We start from the raw sequence: 18,045 nt of genomic DNA, 5'->3' as shown, positions 1-18,045 counted from the left end.
TTTTTTTTTTTTTTTTTTTTAAAGATTTTATTTATTTGACAAAGACAGAGACAGCCAGCGAGAGAGGGAACACAAGCAGGGGGAGTGGGAGAGGAAGAAGCAGGCTCATAGCGGAGGAGCCTGATGTGGGGCTCGATCCCGTAACGCCGGGATCACGCCCTGAGCCAAAGGCAGACGCTTAACCGCTGTGCCACCCAGGTGCCCCAGAGCATAAGCTTCTTGATCCTGGTGGTGTGAGTTTGAGCCCCACGTTGGGGGTAGAGATTACTCAAAAATAAATAGAAAATAAAAATAATAAAAATAAAAATAAAATAAAAATACAATACAATACAATACAATAAAATGAATAAATAGGGATGCCTGGCTGGCTCTGGCTCAGTCAGTAGAGCATGTGACTCTTGATTTTGGGGTTCTAAGTTTGAGTCCCATATTGGGAGATTACTTAAAAATAAAATCTTAAAAAAATATATGTATATAAATAAATATACATATGTGAATATATAAATATATGAATGCATGTTTAAAAAATTTTACCAGGGAACATTCTTCCTTAATATTGATAACCATTTCTCAAATAAAAAGCCACATAAAAATGAGTTCTCTCTATATTTAGACAGAAAGATAACTAACCCCATCTCAGACACACGAGAAATTCTGGCTAATGAATGGACAGAAACAAAGGGAACACTGGAAAGAAGAAATTACTAGAAGATGACAGGATAAAAATTCAAGAGAGGATACTAAAGCTCATCCACAATTAGTTGCATGGAGGAAAAAACCCAGAAAAGTAACTATATTACACCTAATAAGGGGTTACTATCTAATAAAATGGAATATTCTAATTTTAAGTAAAATTATAGACATAATAAAAGCAAGTGAACAAAGAAGGAATAAATTCACATCTGAAAATTCCAGCTTCTGGAATTTGATAAGAAAGCTTCATTTGCAAAATACAGCTTAACACAAAATCAACACATGAGTTGTAATTTCTTTTCACTTTAAAATTTCATGATCACCAAAAAATGGGGGAAAAAATCCAAAACATATAAAGTATTTAAATAAATCAACAGGTTTTTTTTTTTTACCACTATTAAACATGTGCTGAACTGCTTAAGATTTACACCATCAGATAACTTTGAACTACAGCAAGAAATTTCCCAATGAGTTTTAAATTGTGTTACACAAACTGAAAATTCTTCCCATGAACAGTGCTTTCAACATAAATGAGTAAGTTCAGGCACAGAGAGGCCAAAACCAACAACTAAGAAGCCTAAAATCAATTTAAAAGCATTTAAGTATTACTTTAGTTTATTTCTGAAAGGCAGTAGCCCTGGATGAGAGGGTTACATAAAAACATCAAGTTTTGACTGACTTGCAAAGGATGTTATTTTTTACTATTTGTTAACATTAGAACATTATTATTAAAAAAACCTTTACATACTGGACCTTCCACAAGAGATGCAAGCACTTCATCCCATAGCTTCTGGTTTTGGTGATCTTCTCTAATTAGATGTTGTTGTTGAGGGGTTAGCTGGAAAGCCTCAACTGCTTCTGCTGAATCTGGTGTTTTTAACACTTTGGAGGCACTTGGACAATCATCTAGATTTATTTAAAAATACACAAGCAGACTTATGAGTGATTCTAAGTAGAACTATGAGATCAAAGAGTTAACTGGCACCAGTAATGTTTAACATGAAGATAACCTGCATAAAGCAGCATCTAACTTCCCTTGGAGTTGTGAATACTGCATTTGCTGCCGTTTTGGCTCCGACGCTACTACAATACACAAAAAGTCCCACGCCTCTCTGCCACTCCCAAACATCTCTTTTAATTTCTGATTCGTTTCTCAATTTATTCTCTTAATATTTTTCTTTATTAGTAACTATGTTTTTAGGACTTACGTCTGCAATCATTACCTACCATCTGTAGTCGGCCTTTTTGAGGCTCCACTGGCCTGCTTCTTTGACTGTCCTTTAGTCTTCTTCCCTTCCTTATCTGAAGGGTAACCTACTGGATACTGATGGGGAAAAAAGTACAATATAGATTTAAGTTTTGCAAAGAAGTGTGTGTGGGGGTGTCTAGATGCTGCTGAGAAATTTAAAAAAGGAAGGGGTGAAGAGTCTATATTTTACCTAAACTGAGAGACTTTATATAAAGGAAACAGACATTTAAAGGACAGAAGACTATTAAAATCCCCAATTCAGTGTAAAACCATGTAGTTAAGATACTCCATTTTATAAAATAATGATCTTAGTCTCAGATCTAAAAGAGGAAAGACAAGTTTTCAGGAGATTTGAATAGGTGGCTTAAAAAGTTTAAGGAAGAGAAGAATCTAGATATGAAGGTAAGTAAAGATCAACCACAGAGCACAGTACGCACTCATACAGATGGTATTACACTCAATTGTGGAGCCAATCTTTAAAAAACAAAACAACTCCTCCCCCAACACTAAGGACTAAATTTCTTATCTCCCAAAATAAGGGGGGGAAGGGGCTTTTAGAACACCTAAAGCCACTAAATTACTGAATTCTTTATCAGCTAAGGTTAGACTTTAAGGAATAAAGTCTACCTATTTGTGTTTTAGTGGCTATCCTTTTTTGGGGGACATGCTTTGTTGATAACACTGATACTTAAAGTTCAACATGTTTTAGGCCCCAACAATGATATTATTCACTTATCTTAATAGATGGGCTTACATGCTTCTGCTTACAGTTTCAAATCTAACCTGTCTAGAACACTGCTCTGCTGAACAATGAATCTGAAAAAAATCTTTTAAAAATGGATTTAACAAGTTATTTTTTTATATTGTTATAAAAAGAATTATTTTGGCAGTTATTTTAGCAGCCGATGGGTCTCATTTAATTAATGAAACAATTAATTCTACAAGTTTAAAAAGAAAACAAAAACAGACACAGACTTGCACTAGAAAACACACACTCACCTGCCTGGGTGGTCAGACACTTGCCCATAGTTCAGCCCCTACACATGCAGTGTGGGCAGAGCCAGGGGAAATGAAAAGCTGGTAGTCTTTACAGGAAGCACAACAATGGGGAACGATGGAGGATGAACTCAAACCATGCTCTGAAGTCAGTGTCAGGGACAAAGTCTAGGGTGCATAGGCAGTGGACAGGGAATGTAGCCATACCATCCATTATGCACACAAAACCAACAAAGTCTTATATGGGTTAACAGCTGAACATGGGCAAAGGGGAAAAAAAAAAGGCAAAGCACTAAAGGTGGTGACAGGACAGAGAAGCAGCTTTGAGGGGGAAGAGAAAAAAGGGGTGAGGAAAAGTGAGAAGGGTAGGAAGCAGACCACTCTTACAAGCCACCTCCCCCTTCCCCTACCAGAGACACACCCCCTGTGCCCTCTAGGATAAACTTCCCTTCTTAAGGCCTCCTTTATATAAATTTTATGTATCCCTCTCCGTCATTCTTCAAGTCATTTCCAAATTGAATTGGAAATATTTTACTTCTCATTGAAGGCCTGGGTTTTCCCAAGCACAATTCTTGGTCTTAGGGCAGTTTGACACCTAGAATGCTACCTTTTTGCTTGTTTTCCTTCTGTGTAACTTGCATGATTTCATTCCTCACCCCTTAAAGTCCACTGATCAATTGCCACGAGTTGTATCCAGTGTTAAGGCACAAAGATATTACAGAGGTGCGCATTTTTATGAACATACAAGTAGCCTAGACAAATGTTATCTAACCTGTAAACGTAGACATAGTCTCCTTGACCGTTCTATTCCTTCTGAGGTCCAAGGAGCAGGTTCAACATCATCTCTTCTTAAAAGGTAGCGCCAAACCAAGAATCCATGGCTTGATGAAATTTCTGGCCAGTATTTCACCACCTAAATCAGTATTTTGTAGTAGTTTGAGATTAAATATTTAGACTTACTCATAATATATTACTAGTTTAAGTACACTTGACTAAACTAAATGCAACTTCAAAAGATACTTGCTTTGTTGTAGTAACAGTAAATAAAAAATATTCACTAAAAATATTGTTTTGACCTTATTTCCTAATTAAGATAGTTCCCATGTAAGTACACATTGCTATAAATTTGAAATATTAACAAGATTATGCTCACAAATAGATTCCTGCATAATAGATAAAAATGGTGGCAGTAAATGCCTCCATTTTTTAAAAGAAAACAACCTATTTGACAAATTATAACGTGCTTGACTTTGAAAATCTATAAGAATCAGTATCTACAATGGTCACATTATTTAAATAGTTTTATCATAGTGAATATACACTTATAAAAAGCTTAACTCAAAATGTAACTCTGCCCTTATGGACTTCAAATAAACATTAAGAGAAAAGTATTAAAGTTAGGAGCTCACTTTGTATATTTGTTACATTTCCAGAAAAAGTAGAAATACCAACGAAGGTGATCTACTATTTCCTTTAGCCCACCCAGTAGAGTAGTTCCCTTTGGCAACCCTGTCTTGAAAGCCCAGGAAGAATGACTAACAAGATGTCATGCCAGATAGAGCACCTTATAAATGCCATCATATCTGTTGCCTTCTTCAGGAGCATATTTGCTGATCTTCCTCCCTTTAAAACTGCGTATCACTCTGACTGGCTTACCAGCTCTCCAATTCCGAGACTCTGCTCCAATTTTATCATCCAATGGAGCATCACAGTTTAGGGCCAATGCCCTAAAAAATAAAACAAAGTCTTTATACCAAGTAATCTTTAAGTACATAATCGCATTATTAGCTCAATTAAAAGGTGACTTATGCCTTACCTGATGGTTAAGATTCTATGATTCTTTCCATATTATTCCAGATAATAGGATTATGCTTTCCCCCACCAGCAGAGAAGACAAATCAGTTTTCTGATGTCACCCCCAAGCCAGGGGATTGGTTCTCAGATAGCCTGTAGGGTTCTTCTGAAAGTAATAACATCTGTGCCACGTATAATAGAAAACAACTAGAAATACATGGAATTTTTTAAAAATAACGTTTGTTGAGGGAAGGGAGAAAGCTGGAAAACTAAAGCAAGTGATTGTTGTAGTATTTATTTTTGATAAGGGAGTGAGGTAAATTGCTGGAATAATGTAGAAAGAAATCCAGGAAAATGAATTTGTCAGCAAGGTACAGATGACCTTTCTAGGTCTACTTTCCACATTCCAGATAGAGAATCCTTAACGTCTAGAAGCTATTAAAGAACAAGTTTAATATGATAATATAAAGACTTCGAGTAAAAAGTTTAAATAAAACTGAAGCATTCAAATGCCTGTGTTAAATCATGACAATAAAGATTTTCGGCTCCTCCAGATCACTATTTTTATGATGACATGTGAACAAGGAGGAACACTGAGTGAGAAGCAGCACCTGATTTAGTTGAATCTTAGCAGGTGTACTCAATTAGTAGTAATTAATCAGTAAGGGTATGTAAGAAGACCTTTCTTGGGAGAACTTAATCCTGCCAAAAAACAAAAACAAAAACAAAAAAACAAAACAACCCCACCAAACTAGAATCTACTTAAAATTAGTATTCTTCTTCTCAGATACCTACTTCCTAACTTAAGTGGAAAAAAAACCCACTGAGAACATGTAAGGTTAAAACACATACACACCCAATTTGGTAAATTCAGATATGATACAAAATACTTTTTCAGGGCATAATTTTACACAGGCTCAAATAAAAAAAAACTGACCTTATGACTAAATGTCTAATCTACCCAGATCTCTTGATCAGTTATATTGTTAAAGTAAATAAACTGAAAGTGTTTTGTTTAAAAAAAAAAAACCACTTTATAAATGTGGTCAAATAAAGTTTACCAAGTTATCTTTTTTTATCTCAAAGGGAGATGCATGAAATCTCTGGGAGGTAGAAGAAAATGTAACCAACCTTCTAGGGCTAGTATTCCATCTTATTAATGTAATACCTATTGAGATATATATACTTCATCTTCTTAAAGAGGTAGGAAAAGGACAAATACTATTTTCACATTAATGAGTGGAACGGTTCGGTGCTTACAGGCACCTTCATTCAGAATGATTGCCACCACTAACTGGCATCATTAACTCACTTCTAGCTTCACAAAAGTATGTAGGTAGTTCAAGTATGTGAAAAGAATCTAAGATCAAACTAGGTGAAACAAGGCTTTTCCATTACTCTGCAGCTCAATCGATTGCTTCTAACTGCCCTTATAAAGGATGGCTAGGTTACCTTGCTGCCCTCTTCAGTTTCATAAAGCGAAAAGCTGAGAAGAAATAGGAACAAACTTCTCAAAGCAAGAAGCAGGAGCCAAACTATCCTTTAGTGGAGAAGTGAAAATGCACTGGACCATATACTAGTCAGGAAAGAGTATAATATGGGGCAGAGCTAAGGGTCTTTCACCCCAGTTTTCATGTTTATAAAACATATAGGTATCTTTGCCCAGAGGTCTTTACAATCACTATGCATACTCAAAAGCTTAATGTATAAATTAACTGAACAGATGTCAGAGTCCCTATAAGTCAATCGGAAATGTTTTTGAGTTAATATTTTATATTCACTACCTTCCTTTCAATATAAACATTTTTACTACTTGTCAATTATTTTCTAATAAGATTATAACATATGGCAAACAGGGTTATACTTATTAGATTCTTTAAAAGCTTGGAAAATATTTACCATGTATATTACAAGTGCAGGAAGTTAGGAAACAAACCTCATTCAAGCAAAATCATCTATTGTTATTAAAAGGAAAATATAATTTTCAGATTTGACAACGTGAAAAGCCCTTTTGCAAATTCAAGATAATACTTTCACCGACAAAAACACATCAAAATCTTTCTAACTCCTTTTAAGATCATTCCTCCTGAAGAGCTGCTATTCTGCTAGGAAAAGACTAGCTAAGGACTGGACTCCTGCCTCAGGAATGTTTTCACCAGCAAATCTGACCTGTCTCCTCTGCTGGTTCAGTTAAATAATCCTACTGTCAGAAATAATATAGAAGGAAGACATAAAAACAGATTGTATGTAATTTGGTATGCAACAAATTCTTGAAATCATATTGGTGTATTCTTTACTTCACACGGTAATCAGAAATTAAGGGCACACTACTTAAAACCGAGTGATTTAGACTCAAGAAAGAAAAATACTCATTTTTACTCAATAATCCATAAAACACCCTTAACAATAGGATATAAAAATTTCAACTTTATGAAATTGATCAAAAAATTATCAATATGACAAGTTATAATGTGGTCGTTGCTATCTGATGGTTTGGGTCACCTTATTATTGCTATTAGCAAGCACCTTTGAAATAAAACATTTTAAAATCATTTTTTGTTCCCATGGAAGCTGGAATGTCATTAATACTTCTATAGAACAAAGGTTAGCACAAGGTGGCTCTTTTGTAATGCTTTGTAAGTATTTACTTAGAAAAGGTCATTTTTGTAATTAAACATCCTCTTTTATAGCACTGAAGAGACATTATAAATTCTAAAAGCACCCTGAGTGTAGTTCTGATTAAGTTTATCTGATGTTTCACTTATGCCCACAAATGCGGCTCTCGAACTTAAACCTATCTCACATTCGTTGAGTCTCTTTTAAAAAGAAGTCTGTTACTTTAAAAGATAAATCTGTGTTGAGTAAAACATAACTTTGACCTATGGGATAGTAGATAGCCACCTTGTCCTCAATTTCACTTACATAGGTTCCCTTCCTTCAAATGTTTCAACATGTTTTTAAATGTAAAACACATGTATTAAGACTGGGAATTATGCCATTTAAAAAGTAGTATGAAGAAATGTTAGAATGCTTAAAAATAATTATATAATCAGGTAATGGGATTTTAAATTTAGATCTTTAACTGTCAATTTAAGATTCTCCCCTATAGTCTAACTTACAAATTACATTACTATAATCAAACTTTTATACAAAGCCCAAATAGTCTTTACAAACTCTAACAATAAAGAGTACCTGTTCATGTTTGTTAATGTTTGATCAGCCGATGGTGCACCAATTCTTTTATTACCAGCAAGATTTTTACCACCACTCCCAGTGTATGTGAATTCATCACCTCGGTCCTATGGGAAAAGATTTTCAGCATTAAGATACCTAAACCCAAGTATAATCTTGCCAATTCTTATTTTACAGTCAGAACATTTGGTTAGGATGTTATGAATTTACATGTTCTCTTTCAAGGTACCTTGAGAGATACTTGCCAAAATATCTCAAATGCAGTTGTGTACGCAGTACATCTTCAAGTTATATCAAGTTACATCACATGATCATTTTAAAGTTAGAGCTTCCAGTACCTCCAAATGTGGCTATTCTCATGCTATGTACATAAAAGGACTAATCTCTAGGATGTTACAAAATAAGATTTATAGACTGGGAATATTGTTTCGTTTAATTCAATGGTATTAAAATAAACATCAATATTCTCTTGTAGGATTTTACAGCATACCATTTTAGTAAATACTTCATATCTGATTTCTCATCAGCAATCTACACCATACCCAAGTTTGCTGTTAAAATTCAAAATTAAAATCCTAACAGCTTAGTAAGTTCCCCACATTTCATATTATACAGGTTCACTTAAATTACATTCAGTGAAATAATAGCCTATTATTAAAAAGGAAAAGAATTTGAAAACTAAAATTTGTATAAAGGGTCTACTAAATGTGAAAAAAACATGCCAAAGGAACTAGATGTTACAGAAACTAGGACCACAAATATCTCTGTATTAATTACAAATTTATATTGATATTACTAAGTTATTGATTCAGTACTCAAAATCAGTTGAGAAGAGTATCAGTATACAAATTAACTCTACTAACATTATCGAAATAGTGGCTCACTCTTTTTTTTTGATTAGTTTACAGACCATGTTCAGTCTCAGGTATATAACATAGTGATACAAGTTTAAACATTATGCTGTGCTCACCACAAGTGTAGCTACCATCTGTTACCAGACAATGCTATTACAATATCACTGACTAGGTGAAGAAAAAAGATGGCGAAGGAGTAGGGGACCTTTTTTCAGCGGGTCCCCTGAACTGAGCTGGATATCTACCAGATCATCCTGAACACCCACGAAATCAGCCCGTCTGAGACGCAGGAAGATACATCTGGATCTCTACAAACGAACATCTGGCACTGAGTATTGAGGTATGAAGCGGGGAGCCGTGAATCTGCACACAGATATCGGAAGATAAACGGAAGGGGGAGGGAGGCCCCAGGCTCGGGTATCGGGAAGCAGTAGCCACCTGCACTGGGAAGCGGGCCAGATTCGCGGACTGGTAGCTGCCGATAAAGCAGACTGAGACTGGGAGCGCACGCGCAACCAGACTGAAAACCTGAGCTCCAGAAAATGCGTGAATGACACTGAAACAAGGAGCTTGGGGAACCCAGGGCAGTTGGCAGTGTTAGAAGCACAAAGGACAGAGATATGCTGGACCAGGGAGTGAGGACTGGAAGACTGGCTGTGGGGCACAGAACCCGGGATGGGGCAGGGTTTTTAGCAGCACCGACAGAAACAGAGTTAAAGTGGCCAGGAGAGCTCAGTGGAGAGCAGACTGCGATCTTTCTGTTCTGAGACAGAGGCTAGGATAAGGCCACTGTAGCTCTGACTCTCAGAAGAGTCACAGCAAACCGCCAGGGAAAGCCACCAGAAAACAAAAGCCCGGAAATACTGGTTCGCATTGTGCCCATCCCCACCCCCTCTCACAGGGAACAGGGCAACTCTACACAAACAGGGTTGCCTGAGTATCAGTGTGGCTGCCCCCCACCCCCCACAGAAGGCAGGCTGAAAAATCAAGAAGCCCACATCCCTAAGGTCCCTATAAAACAAGTGCACACTGCCTGGGTCCTGGTCAATAATTTGGGCTCTGTGCATCCCCGCAACCTCTCCTCATCAGAATGATGAGGAGGAGAAACCCTCAGCAAAGAAAGGACACAGAGACTGTGGCCTCTGCCACAGAAATTGTCAGAAATGGAGTTCAGAGTAACAATGGTCAAGATGATGTGTAGGCTTAAAAAAAAAGTAACGAAAATATGGATGACAATATAGAATCTCTAAGGGCAGAAATGACAGCGAATCTGGCAGAAATTAAAAATCCTATGAATCAAATGCAGTCTAAACTGGATGCTCTGACAGCCAGGGTAAATGAGGCAGAAGAATGAATTAGTGAATTGGAAGATGGGATGATAGAAAAGAAGGAAAAAATGGGAACTTGGCTCAAAAAAAAAATCCAATCTCAAGAATGTAGGTTACGGGATATTACTGACTCAATGAACCATTCCAATGTCAGAATCAGCAGCATCCCCAAGGGGGTGGAGAAAAACAGAGGTCTAGAAGAGATATTTGAACAAATTGTAGCTGAGAACTTCTCTAATCTGGCAAAGGACAAGCATTCATGTCCAAGAGGCAGAGAGCACCCCTCCCAAGATCAATGAGAACAGACCAACACCACGTCACATAATAGTACAATTTGCAAATCTTAGATGCAAGGATACAATCTTGAAAGTGGCCAGGGGGAAAAGAGTCCTCACCTACAGAAGGAAGAACATCAGAATAATGTCAGACCTGTCTACAGAGATCTGGCAAGCCAGAAATGGCTGGCAAGACATATTCAGAGCACTAAGTGAGAGGAACATGCAGCCAAGGATCCTTTATCCAGCAAGGCTGTCATTCAGAATGGATGGAGAGACAAGGAGCTTCCAAGAGCAGCAGAAACGGAAAGAATTTGTGACCACCAAGCCAGCCCTGCAAGAAATATTAAGGGGGGTTCTATAAAAGTTAAAAGGCCCCAAGAGTGATACAGAACAGAAATTTACAATGTATAGAAACAAAGACTTCACAGGCAACATGACATCATTAAAATCATATCTCTCAATAATCACTCTCAATGTGAATGGCCTAAATGCTCCCATAAATGCCACAGGGTTGCAGATTGGATAAAAAGACACGACAAATCCATATGCTGTCTCCAAGAGACTCATTTTGAATCTAAAGATACATCCAGACTGAAAATGAAGAGATGGAGAACCATTTTTTATGCCAACGGACCTCAAAAGAAAGGTGGGGTAGCAATTCTCATATCAGACAGATTAGATTTTAAACTAAAGACTGCAGACTGTAGTTAGAGATACAGAAGGACACTATATTATTCTTAAAGGGTGTATCCAACAAGAGGATCTAACAATTATAAATATCTATGCCCCCAACAGGGGAGCAGCTAGACACACAAGCCAACTCTTAACCAGAATAAAGAGACATATAGATAATAATACATTAATAGTAGGGAACCTCAACACTCCGCTCTCAGCAATAGACAGATCACCTAAGCAGAAAATCAACAAAGAAACAAGAGCTTCGAATGATATACTGGACCAGATGGACCTCATAGATACATACAGAACACTACACCCCAGAACAACAGAATACTCATTCTTTTCAAATGCACATGGAACTTTCTGCAGAATAGACCATATGCTGGGTCACAAAACAGGTCTCAACTGATACCAAAAGACTGACATTATTCCCTGTATCTTCTCAGACCACAATGCTTTGAAACTGGAACTCAATCACAAGGAAAAATTTGGAAGAAACTCAAACACTTGGAAACTAAGAACCATCCTGCTCAAGAATGACTGGGTAAACCAGGGAATTAAAGATGAGCTTAAGCAATTTATGGAAACCAATGAGAACGAAAACACAATGGTCCAAAACCTACGGGACACTGCAAAGGCAGTCCTAAGGGGAAAATACATAGCCATCCAAGCCTCACTCAAAAGAACAGAACAATCTAAAATGCAGTTTTTATATTCTCACGTAAAGAAGCTGGAGCTAGAACAGAACAGGCCTAACCCATGCACGAGAAGGCAGGTGATCAAGATTAAAGCAGAGATCAATGAATTAGAAACCAGGAGCACAGTAGAGCAGATCAATAAAACTAGAAGCTAGTTCTTTGAAAGAATTAATAAGATCAATAAGCCCCTGGCCAGACTTATGCAAAAGAATAGAGAAAGGACCCAAATTAATAAAATTATGAATGAAAGGGGAGAGATTACAACCAACACCAATGAAATAGGAAGGATCATTAGAAATTTTTATCAACAACTATATGGCAATAAATTAAACAACCTGGAAGAAATGGATGCCTTCCGGAAACCTATAAACTACCAAGTCTGAAACAGGAAGAAATTGCTTAAACAGACCAATTAATTATGAAGAGATTGAAGCAGTTATCAAAAACTTCCCAAAAAACAAGAGTCCAGGGCCTGACGGATTCCCCGGGGAATTCTACCAAACATTCAAAGGAGAAATAATACCTATTCTCCTGAAGCTGTTTCAAAAAATAGAAGCAGAAGGAAAACTACCAAACTCATTCTATGAGGCCAGTATAACCTTGATCTCCATACCAGGCAAAGACCCCATCAAAAAGGAGAATTACAGACCGATATCCCTGATGAATACGGATGCCAAAATTCTCAACAATATCCTAGCTAATAGGATCCAACAGTACATTAAAGGGGTTATCCATCATGACCAAGTGGGATTCATCCCTGGGATGCAAGGTTCAACATTCGCAAACTGATCAGTGTGATAGATCACATCAACGAAAAAGTCAAGAACCGTATGATCCTTTCAATTGATGCAGAAAAAGCATTTGACAAAATTCAGCATCCTTTCCTCATTAAAACACTTCAGAGTGTAGGGATAGAGGGTACATTCCTCAATTTCATCAAAACCATCTATGAAAAGCCTACAGCGAATATCATTCTCAATGGGGAAAAGCTGAAAGCCTTTCCCTTAAGATCAGGAACATGACAAGGATGCCCACTCTCGCCATTATGATTCAACGTAGTACTAGAAGTCCTTGCAACAGCAATCAGACAACAAAAAGGGATAAAAAAGGTATTCAAATCGGCAAAGAAGAAGTCAAACTATCTCTCTTCGATGGAAAACCCAAAATATAAAAAGCTTCTGCACAGCAAAGGAAACAGTCAAAAAAACTAAGAAGCAGCCCATGGAATAGTAGAAGATATTTGCAAATGACACTGCAGATAAAAGACTGGTATCCTAGATCAACAAAGAACTTCTCAAACTCAAAACATGAGAAACAAATAATCAAATCAAAAAATGGGCAGAAGATACGAACAGACACTTTTCCAATGAAGACATACAAATGGCTAACAGACACATGAAAAAATGTTCAAAATCATTAGTCATCAGGGAAATTCAAATCAAAAAACCACACTGAGATACCACCTTACGCCAGTTAGAATGGCAAAAATGGGACATGGCAAGAAACAACAATTGTTGGAGAGGATGTGGAGAAAGGGGATCCCTCCTACACGGTTGGTGGGAATGCAAGTTGGTACACCACTTTGCAAAATAGTGTGGAGATCCCTCAAAATGTTAAAAATAGAGCTACCCTATGACCCAGCAACTGCACTACTGGGTATTCACCCCAAAGATACAGACATCGTGAAGAGAAGGGCCATATCCACCCAATGTTCATAGCAGCATTGTCCACAATAGCTAAATTGTGGAAGGAGCGAGATGCCCTTCAACAGACAAATGGATAAAGAAGATGGGGTCCATATACACAATGGAATATTACTCAGCCATCAGAAAGAACGACTACCCAACATTTACAGCAACATGGATGGGACTGGAGGGGATTATGCTAAGTGAAAGAAGTCAAGCAGAGAAAGACAATTATCATATGGTTTCACTCATTTATGGAACATAAGAAATAGGGAGATTAGTAGGAGAAGGAAGGGAAGAACGAAGGCGGGGTATACAGAAAGGGGAATGAACCATGAGAGACTATGAACTCTGGGAAACAAACAGGGCTTCAGAGGGGAGGGGGGTAGGGAATTGGGATAGGCCGGTGATGAGTATTAAGGAGAGCATGTATTGCATGGAGCACTGGGTGTTATATGCAAACAATGAATCATGGAACACTACCTCAAAAACTAAGGATGTACTGTATGGTGACTAACATAACATAAAAATTTTTTTAAAAACCCAAAAAACGAAAAACAATACCACTGACCTCATTTCTTATGCTGTGCCTTTTATTCCCATGACTTACTCATTCCATAACTAGAAGACTGTATCTCCTACTCCTCTTCAACCATTGTGCTCATTCCCCCACCCAACAATGTTTCTTTATTGCAAGAGTTTAATTAGTTTAGATTGAACTTAAAACAATGACGTTTTCTCTACTTAATCATTGTCTGTAGTAAAGGTCAATTATTTTGCACCTTGTTTTTCTTTTGGATTAAGTCATAACTAAAATCTCATGGTTTTAGAAGGGCTTTTATCTGTCCAAAAACCTTGACTTCACTTTTTGTTGATCTAATACTGAAGTCTATATTTTGAAGACTAAGGCATTAAGGAATTTCATCTTTAGTGTGTATTCCATTTAAAGGAAATCTAATAAATAACTACACCTAGAGCAGCCCAGAACACTTCTTAATCAGAAAGTCTTCCAAATGTTACTTGGATTGACTTCACAATGCTCATTTTCATAACCCTGTCAACTTTTTTAAAAAAAAGATTTATTTGTCAGAGAGAGAAAGCACGCTCATGTGTGCGCACACAAGCAGGGAGCCCCATGTGGGGCTTGATCCCAGGACCTGGGATCATGACCTGAGCTGAAGGCAGATGCCTAACCAACTGAGCCACCCAGCCATCCAGCTCCCCTGTCAACTTTTAAAGTTATAATTATGGTAGTGCTATAAAGGAAAAAGTAGTGGTGACTAGAACGGCATAATAGAGGCAACCTAAGCTTTAAAAACTAAGTAGCATTTAAAATGAAAGAACAAAACATTTCTGATTATTCCTTAAACAGCAAATAATCAAGTCAGAATAATTAAAATTCTACGTCATTAACTCATCAATACTTTATTCATCACACCAACAGAAACTTTTAATTATTATTAGGGGACAAAAAATTGCTGGACTGTCAGAATTCAGCCAATATATTAATATTAGTTCAGACTAATTTTCCTAAGGAAAAATGATCAGCCCACATTTGTTACATATTATAGTCCATGCTCCACAAAGTTGTACCCCTGTGGGTCAGTAACCTAAAGAAGCCTGCTATTTGAGAACACCTCACGTAAGAAGCCATCATCTATATAGGGGGCATACTACTGCCCCAGAGTGACTCAATTTCCCAATCTCGACTTCTCTCAAGTTGTAAAGTAGCTGCATAACACAACAAGCTGGATGCTCCCATTCCTGCCACTACCTTTTATCAAGGAAAAGACCTTCATCTCAATCTTCTCACTGTCCCCCCACCCCCCGCAAAGACTATCAGATAAATATCCTAAAACACAGTTAAGATCACTAATCTTTTCCCAGACACCTTTAATGATTCTTTAATTCAAAGCTATCTAGTGTACAGCTTCAATCTGCCAGCTTCTCTCAAAATACCCCTTACGTGTTTGCAAAACTGGGTACTACCACTTTACTGCTGATAACACCCACCTAGCATTTACTCCGTGTGTCTGTGAAGTTAGGCTAAGCATTTTACGTGTGATTCTTTTAATGCTCACATCAACCCTCTGAAGTACTTTTTTAAAGCCTTATTTTATAGATGAGGCAGAGGTTCATTACCTTACCTAAGGTCACTTAGCTAGTAAGAGATGGCACCAGGACACAAACCCAAAACAGTTTGGTTCCAGAATTTGTTCCTGATCACTTGAGCAAACTATTTCTCAGGACAACTGTAAAAGGCAGATCATCTTTGTGAGTTCACATTCCTCTAGTGAGGTTACCCTAACACAGGGCACTAAAACTAGCATTTGATTCTCAAGTTACTAGACTAAAATATTAACTAGTTTATCAACAGGTATTCAGTAGTTTCATGTCCATTCATCTGGACAAAACAAAGATTATGGGCTCCGTGAATGTTATACTTAAAGGTTTCAAAACAAATTTTTTTCTCAAATGAGAAAAGTTTATTTAGGTTTCCTCCACCCATTTCTGTAGATATGACCTGCCTGCAATAAGAGATCAAAAGATTAAAAATGCTTATAAAATGTATTAACATCTCCAAATATATCTTAGCTGGTGATCTAAGCCTATGTGTTTTAGCTCCAAAATGAATTATTCTTTACATTACTTAATAGACTGAGAATTAATTGCTTAAGATACATAATTAACAGCTCATTAGTACTTTTCTCTACAAATGTTTAATGTTTGACTATTAACTATACTCAAAAGATGAGGAAAAAGGGAAGTAGTAATAACCATCTCAATTCTACCTGGTACTTATTTTCACCTCTACATGTTTATGTTTTGTATATTTAAGATAAGCTCTGCTCTAGACAATGCAACTTTTTGAATCCTCGTTATATGCTAAGACTACATAAATTACCTCATTTAATATCAGTAATTTTGACATAAAATGGTGCTACTATTTTTTTCTATTTTACACATTGGGAAAGTCTCACATACAAATGTCAGAGTCTAGATCAAACACAACTGGCTTGTTGCTAAAAACATGTTAAAAAGATTCTACTGTTAGTTGGCTTGTTTTCTTACAGAGCCTTAAAAAAAAATCTAGTGTTGACTGTAGTAAACTATACAACATCCTTTGTATTTCTGAAAAATACAACTTAAAAATAGGCATATTAAATGAGTACTCAAATAATTACCCTGCGTAGTTCCATCTTCAGTTTCCTTTGCCATGCTAGTGTAAACATACTGCCAAATCTGCCTGTTAGAAAAATGGCAAGCTTTTCTACCTTTGTCTGAAAACATGCATCTTGGCCTCTACACAGCTGTAACATACCATGAACACAAACTAATGAAACAGACTAGGAGAAAATACCTGCAAACTACATATTCAATGAACAGCAAAAAACCCCAAATAGGACCAATTAGAAAATGGGCAACTGACCTGAAGATATATCATTAAAGAGGCTATACACATAGCAAAAAAGTGAATCATGTCCATCATCATCAGCCATTAGGGAAATGTCAACTAAACCCACAATGAGATCTCACTGCATACCTATGAGAATGGCTAAAGTAAAACAAAGCAACAACACCGCATGATGGCAAGAGTGCAGAGAAACTCCATCACTTACTTACACGCTGCTAATAGGAATGTAAAGTGGTACAGCCACTCTGGAAAACAATTTGGCAGTTTCTTAAAAAACTAAACATGCAACTACCATATAACCCAACAATACATTTCTGGGCATTTATCACAGAAAAATGAAGACTTACATTTATTAAAAAACCTGTACCTAAATGTTTATTGCAGTTATTTGTAAAAGTCAAAAACTGGAACAATCCGAATATTCTTCAATGAATGAATGGTCAGATGAACTGTGGCATACCTACAGATGGAATACTACTCAGCAATAAAAAAAGGAATAAACTGGGGCGCCTGGGTGGCGCAGTCATTAAGCGTCTGCCTTTGGCTCAGGGCGTGATCCCAGCGTTCTGGGATCGAGCCCCACATCAGGCTCCTCGGCCGGGAGCCTGCTTCTTCCTCTCCCACTCCCCCTGCTTGTGTTCCCTCTCTCCCTGGCTGTCTCTCTGTCAAATAAATAAATCTTAAAAAAAAAAAAAAGGAATAAACTATTAATACATGCCACAATTTAAGAATTATGCTGAGTGAAGAGTGCCATTCCCAAAGGTCACATACTATATGATTCCACTTATAAAAAAAAAGTTTTTTTAAAGATTTTTAGAGAGAGAGAGAGAGGGAGAGAAGGCATGTGAGCATGGGAGGGGAGGGGTAAAGGGAGACGGAGATGGAGAATCTCAAGTAGATGCCCTGTTGAGTGCGGAGCCCCACTCAGGGCTCCATCCCACGACTCTGAGATCCTGACCCAGGTGGAAATCAAGAGTTGGACACTTAACCGACTGAACCACCTAGGCGCTCCTCTACTTCTACAAATTTTTGAAACAACAAAATTACAGAAATGGAGAACAGATTAGTGGTTGTCAGGGGTTAGGGAGGGGTTGAGGGAGGGCAGCTGGTGTGGCTATCAAAGGACAACATGAGGGATACTCGTGGTAGGAAAATTTTCAGTGACCTGAATGTATTAATGTCAAT

At 37.3% G+C, this 18,045-nt stretch overlaps 1 protein-coding gene across 2 annotated transcripts in view; it reads right to left on the bottom strand.

Annotated features, from left to right (window-relative positions):
• UHRF2 (ubiquitin like with PHD and ring finger domains 2) overlaps positions 1–18,045 on the bottom strand; it is a 93,427-nt gene that overhangs the window by 4,143 nt on the left and 71,239 nt on the right. Inside the window, exons 10-14 of one of the 2 annotated variants that reach the window (XM_040631433.1) lie at positions 7,925–8,031; positions 4,503–4,665; positions 3,711–3,851; positions 1,921–2,017; positions 1,447–1,599 (exon numbers count right to left, since the gene is read on the bottom strand). In XM_040631433.1, the coding sequence (XP_040487367.1) occupies positions 1,447–1,599; positions 1,921–2,017; positions 3,711–3,851; positions 4,503–4,665; positions 7,925–8,031 (661 nt within the window). Of the gene's footprint in view, positions 1–1,441; positions 1,600–1,920; positions 2,018–3,710; positions 3,852–4,502; positions 4,666–7,924; positions 8,032–18,045 lie in introns of both variants that reach the window. The other variant, XM_040631432.1, reaches the window with a different exon arrangement.

Source organism: Ursus maritimus, unplaced genomic scaffold (assembly GCF_017311325.1).
Source record: "Ursus maritimus isolate PB19 unplaced genomic scaffold, ASM1731132v1 scaffold_17, whole genome shotgun sequence".
In the NCBI taxonomy this organism is placed as follows: Eukaryota; Metazoa; Chordata; class Mammalia; order Carnivora; family Ursidae; genus Ursus; species Ursus maritimus.
This window is presented reverse-complemented; position numbering and strand designations above follow the sequence as displayed.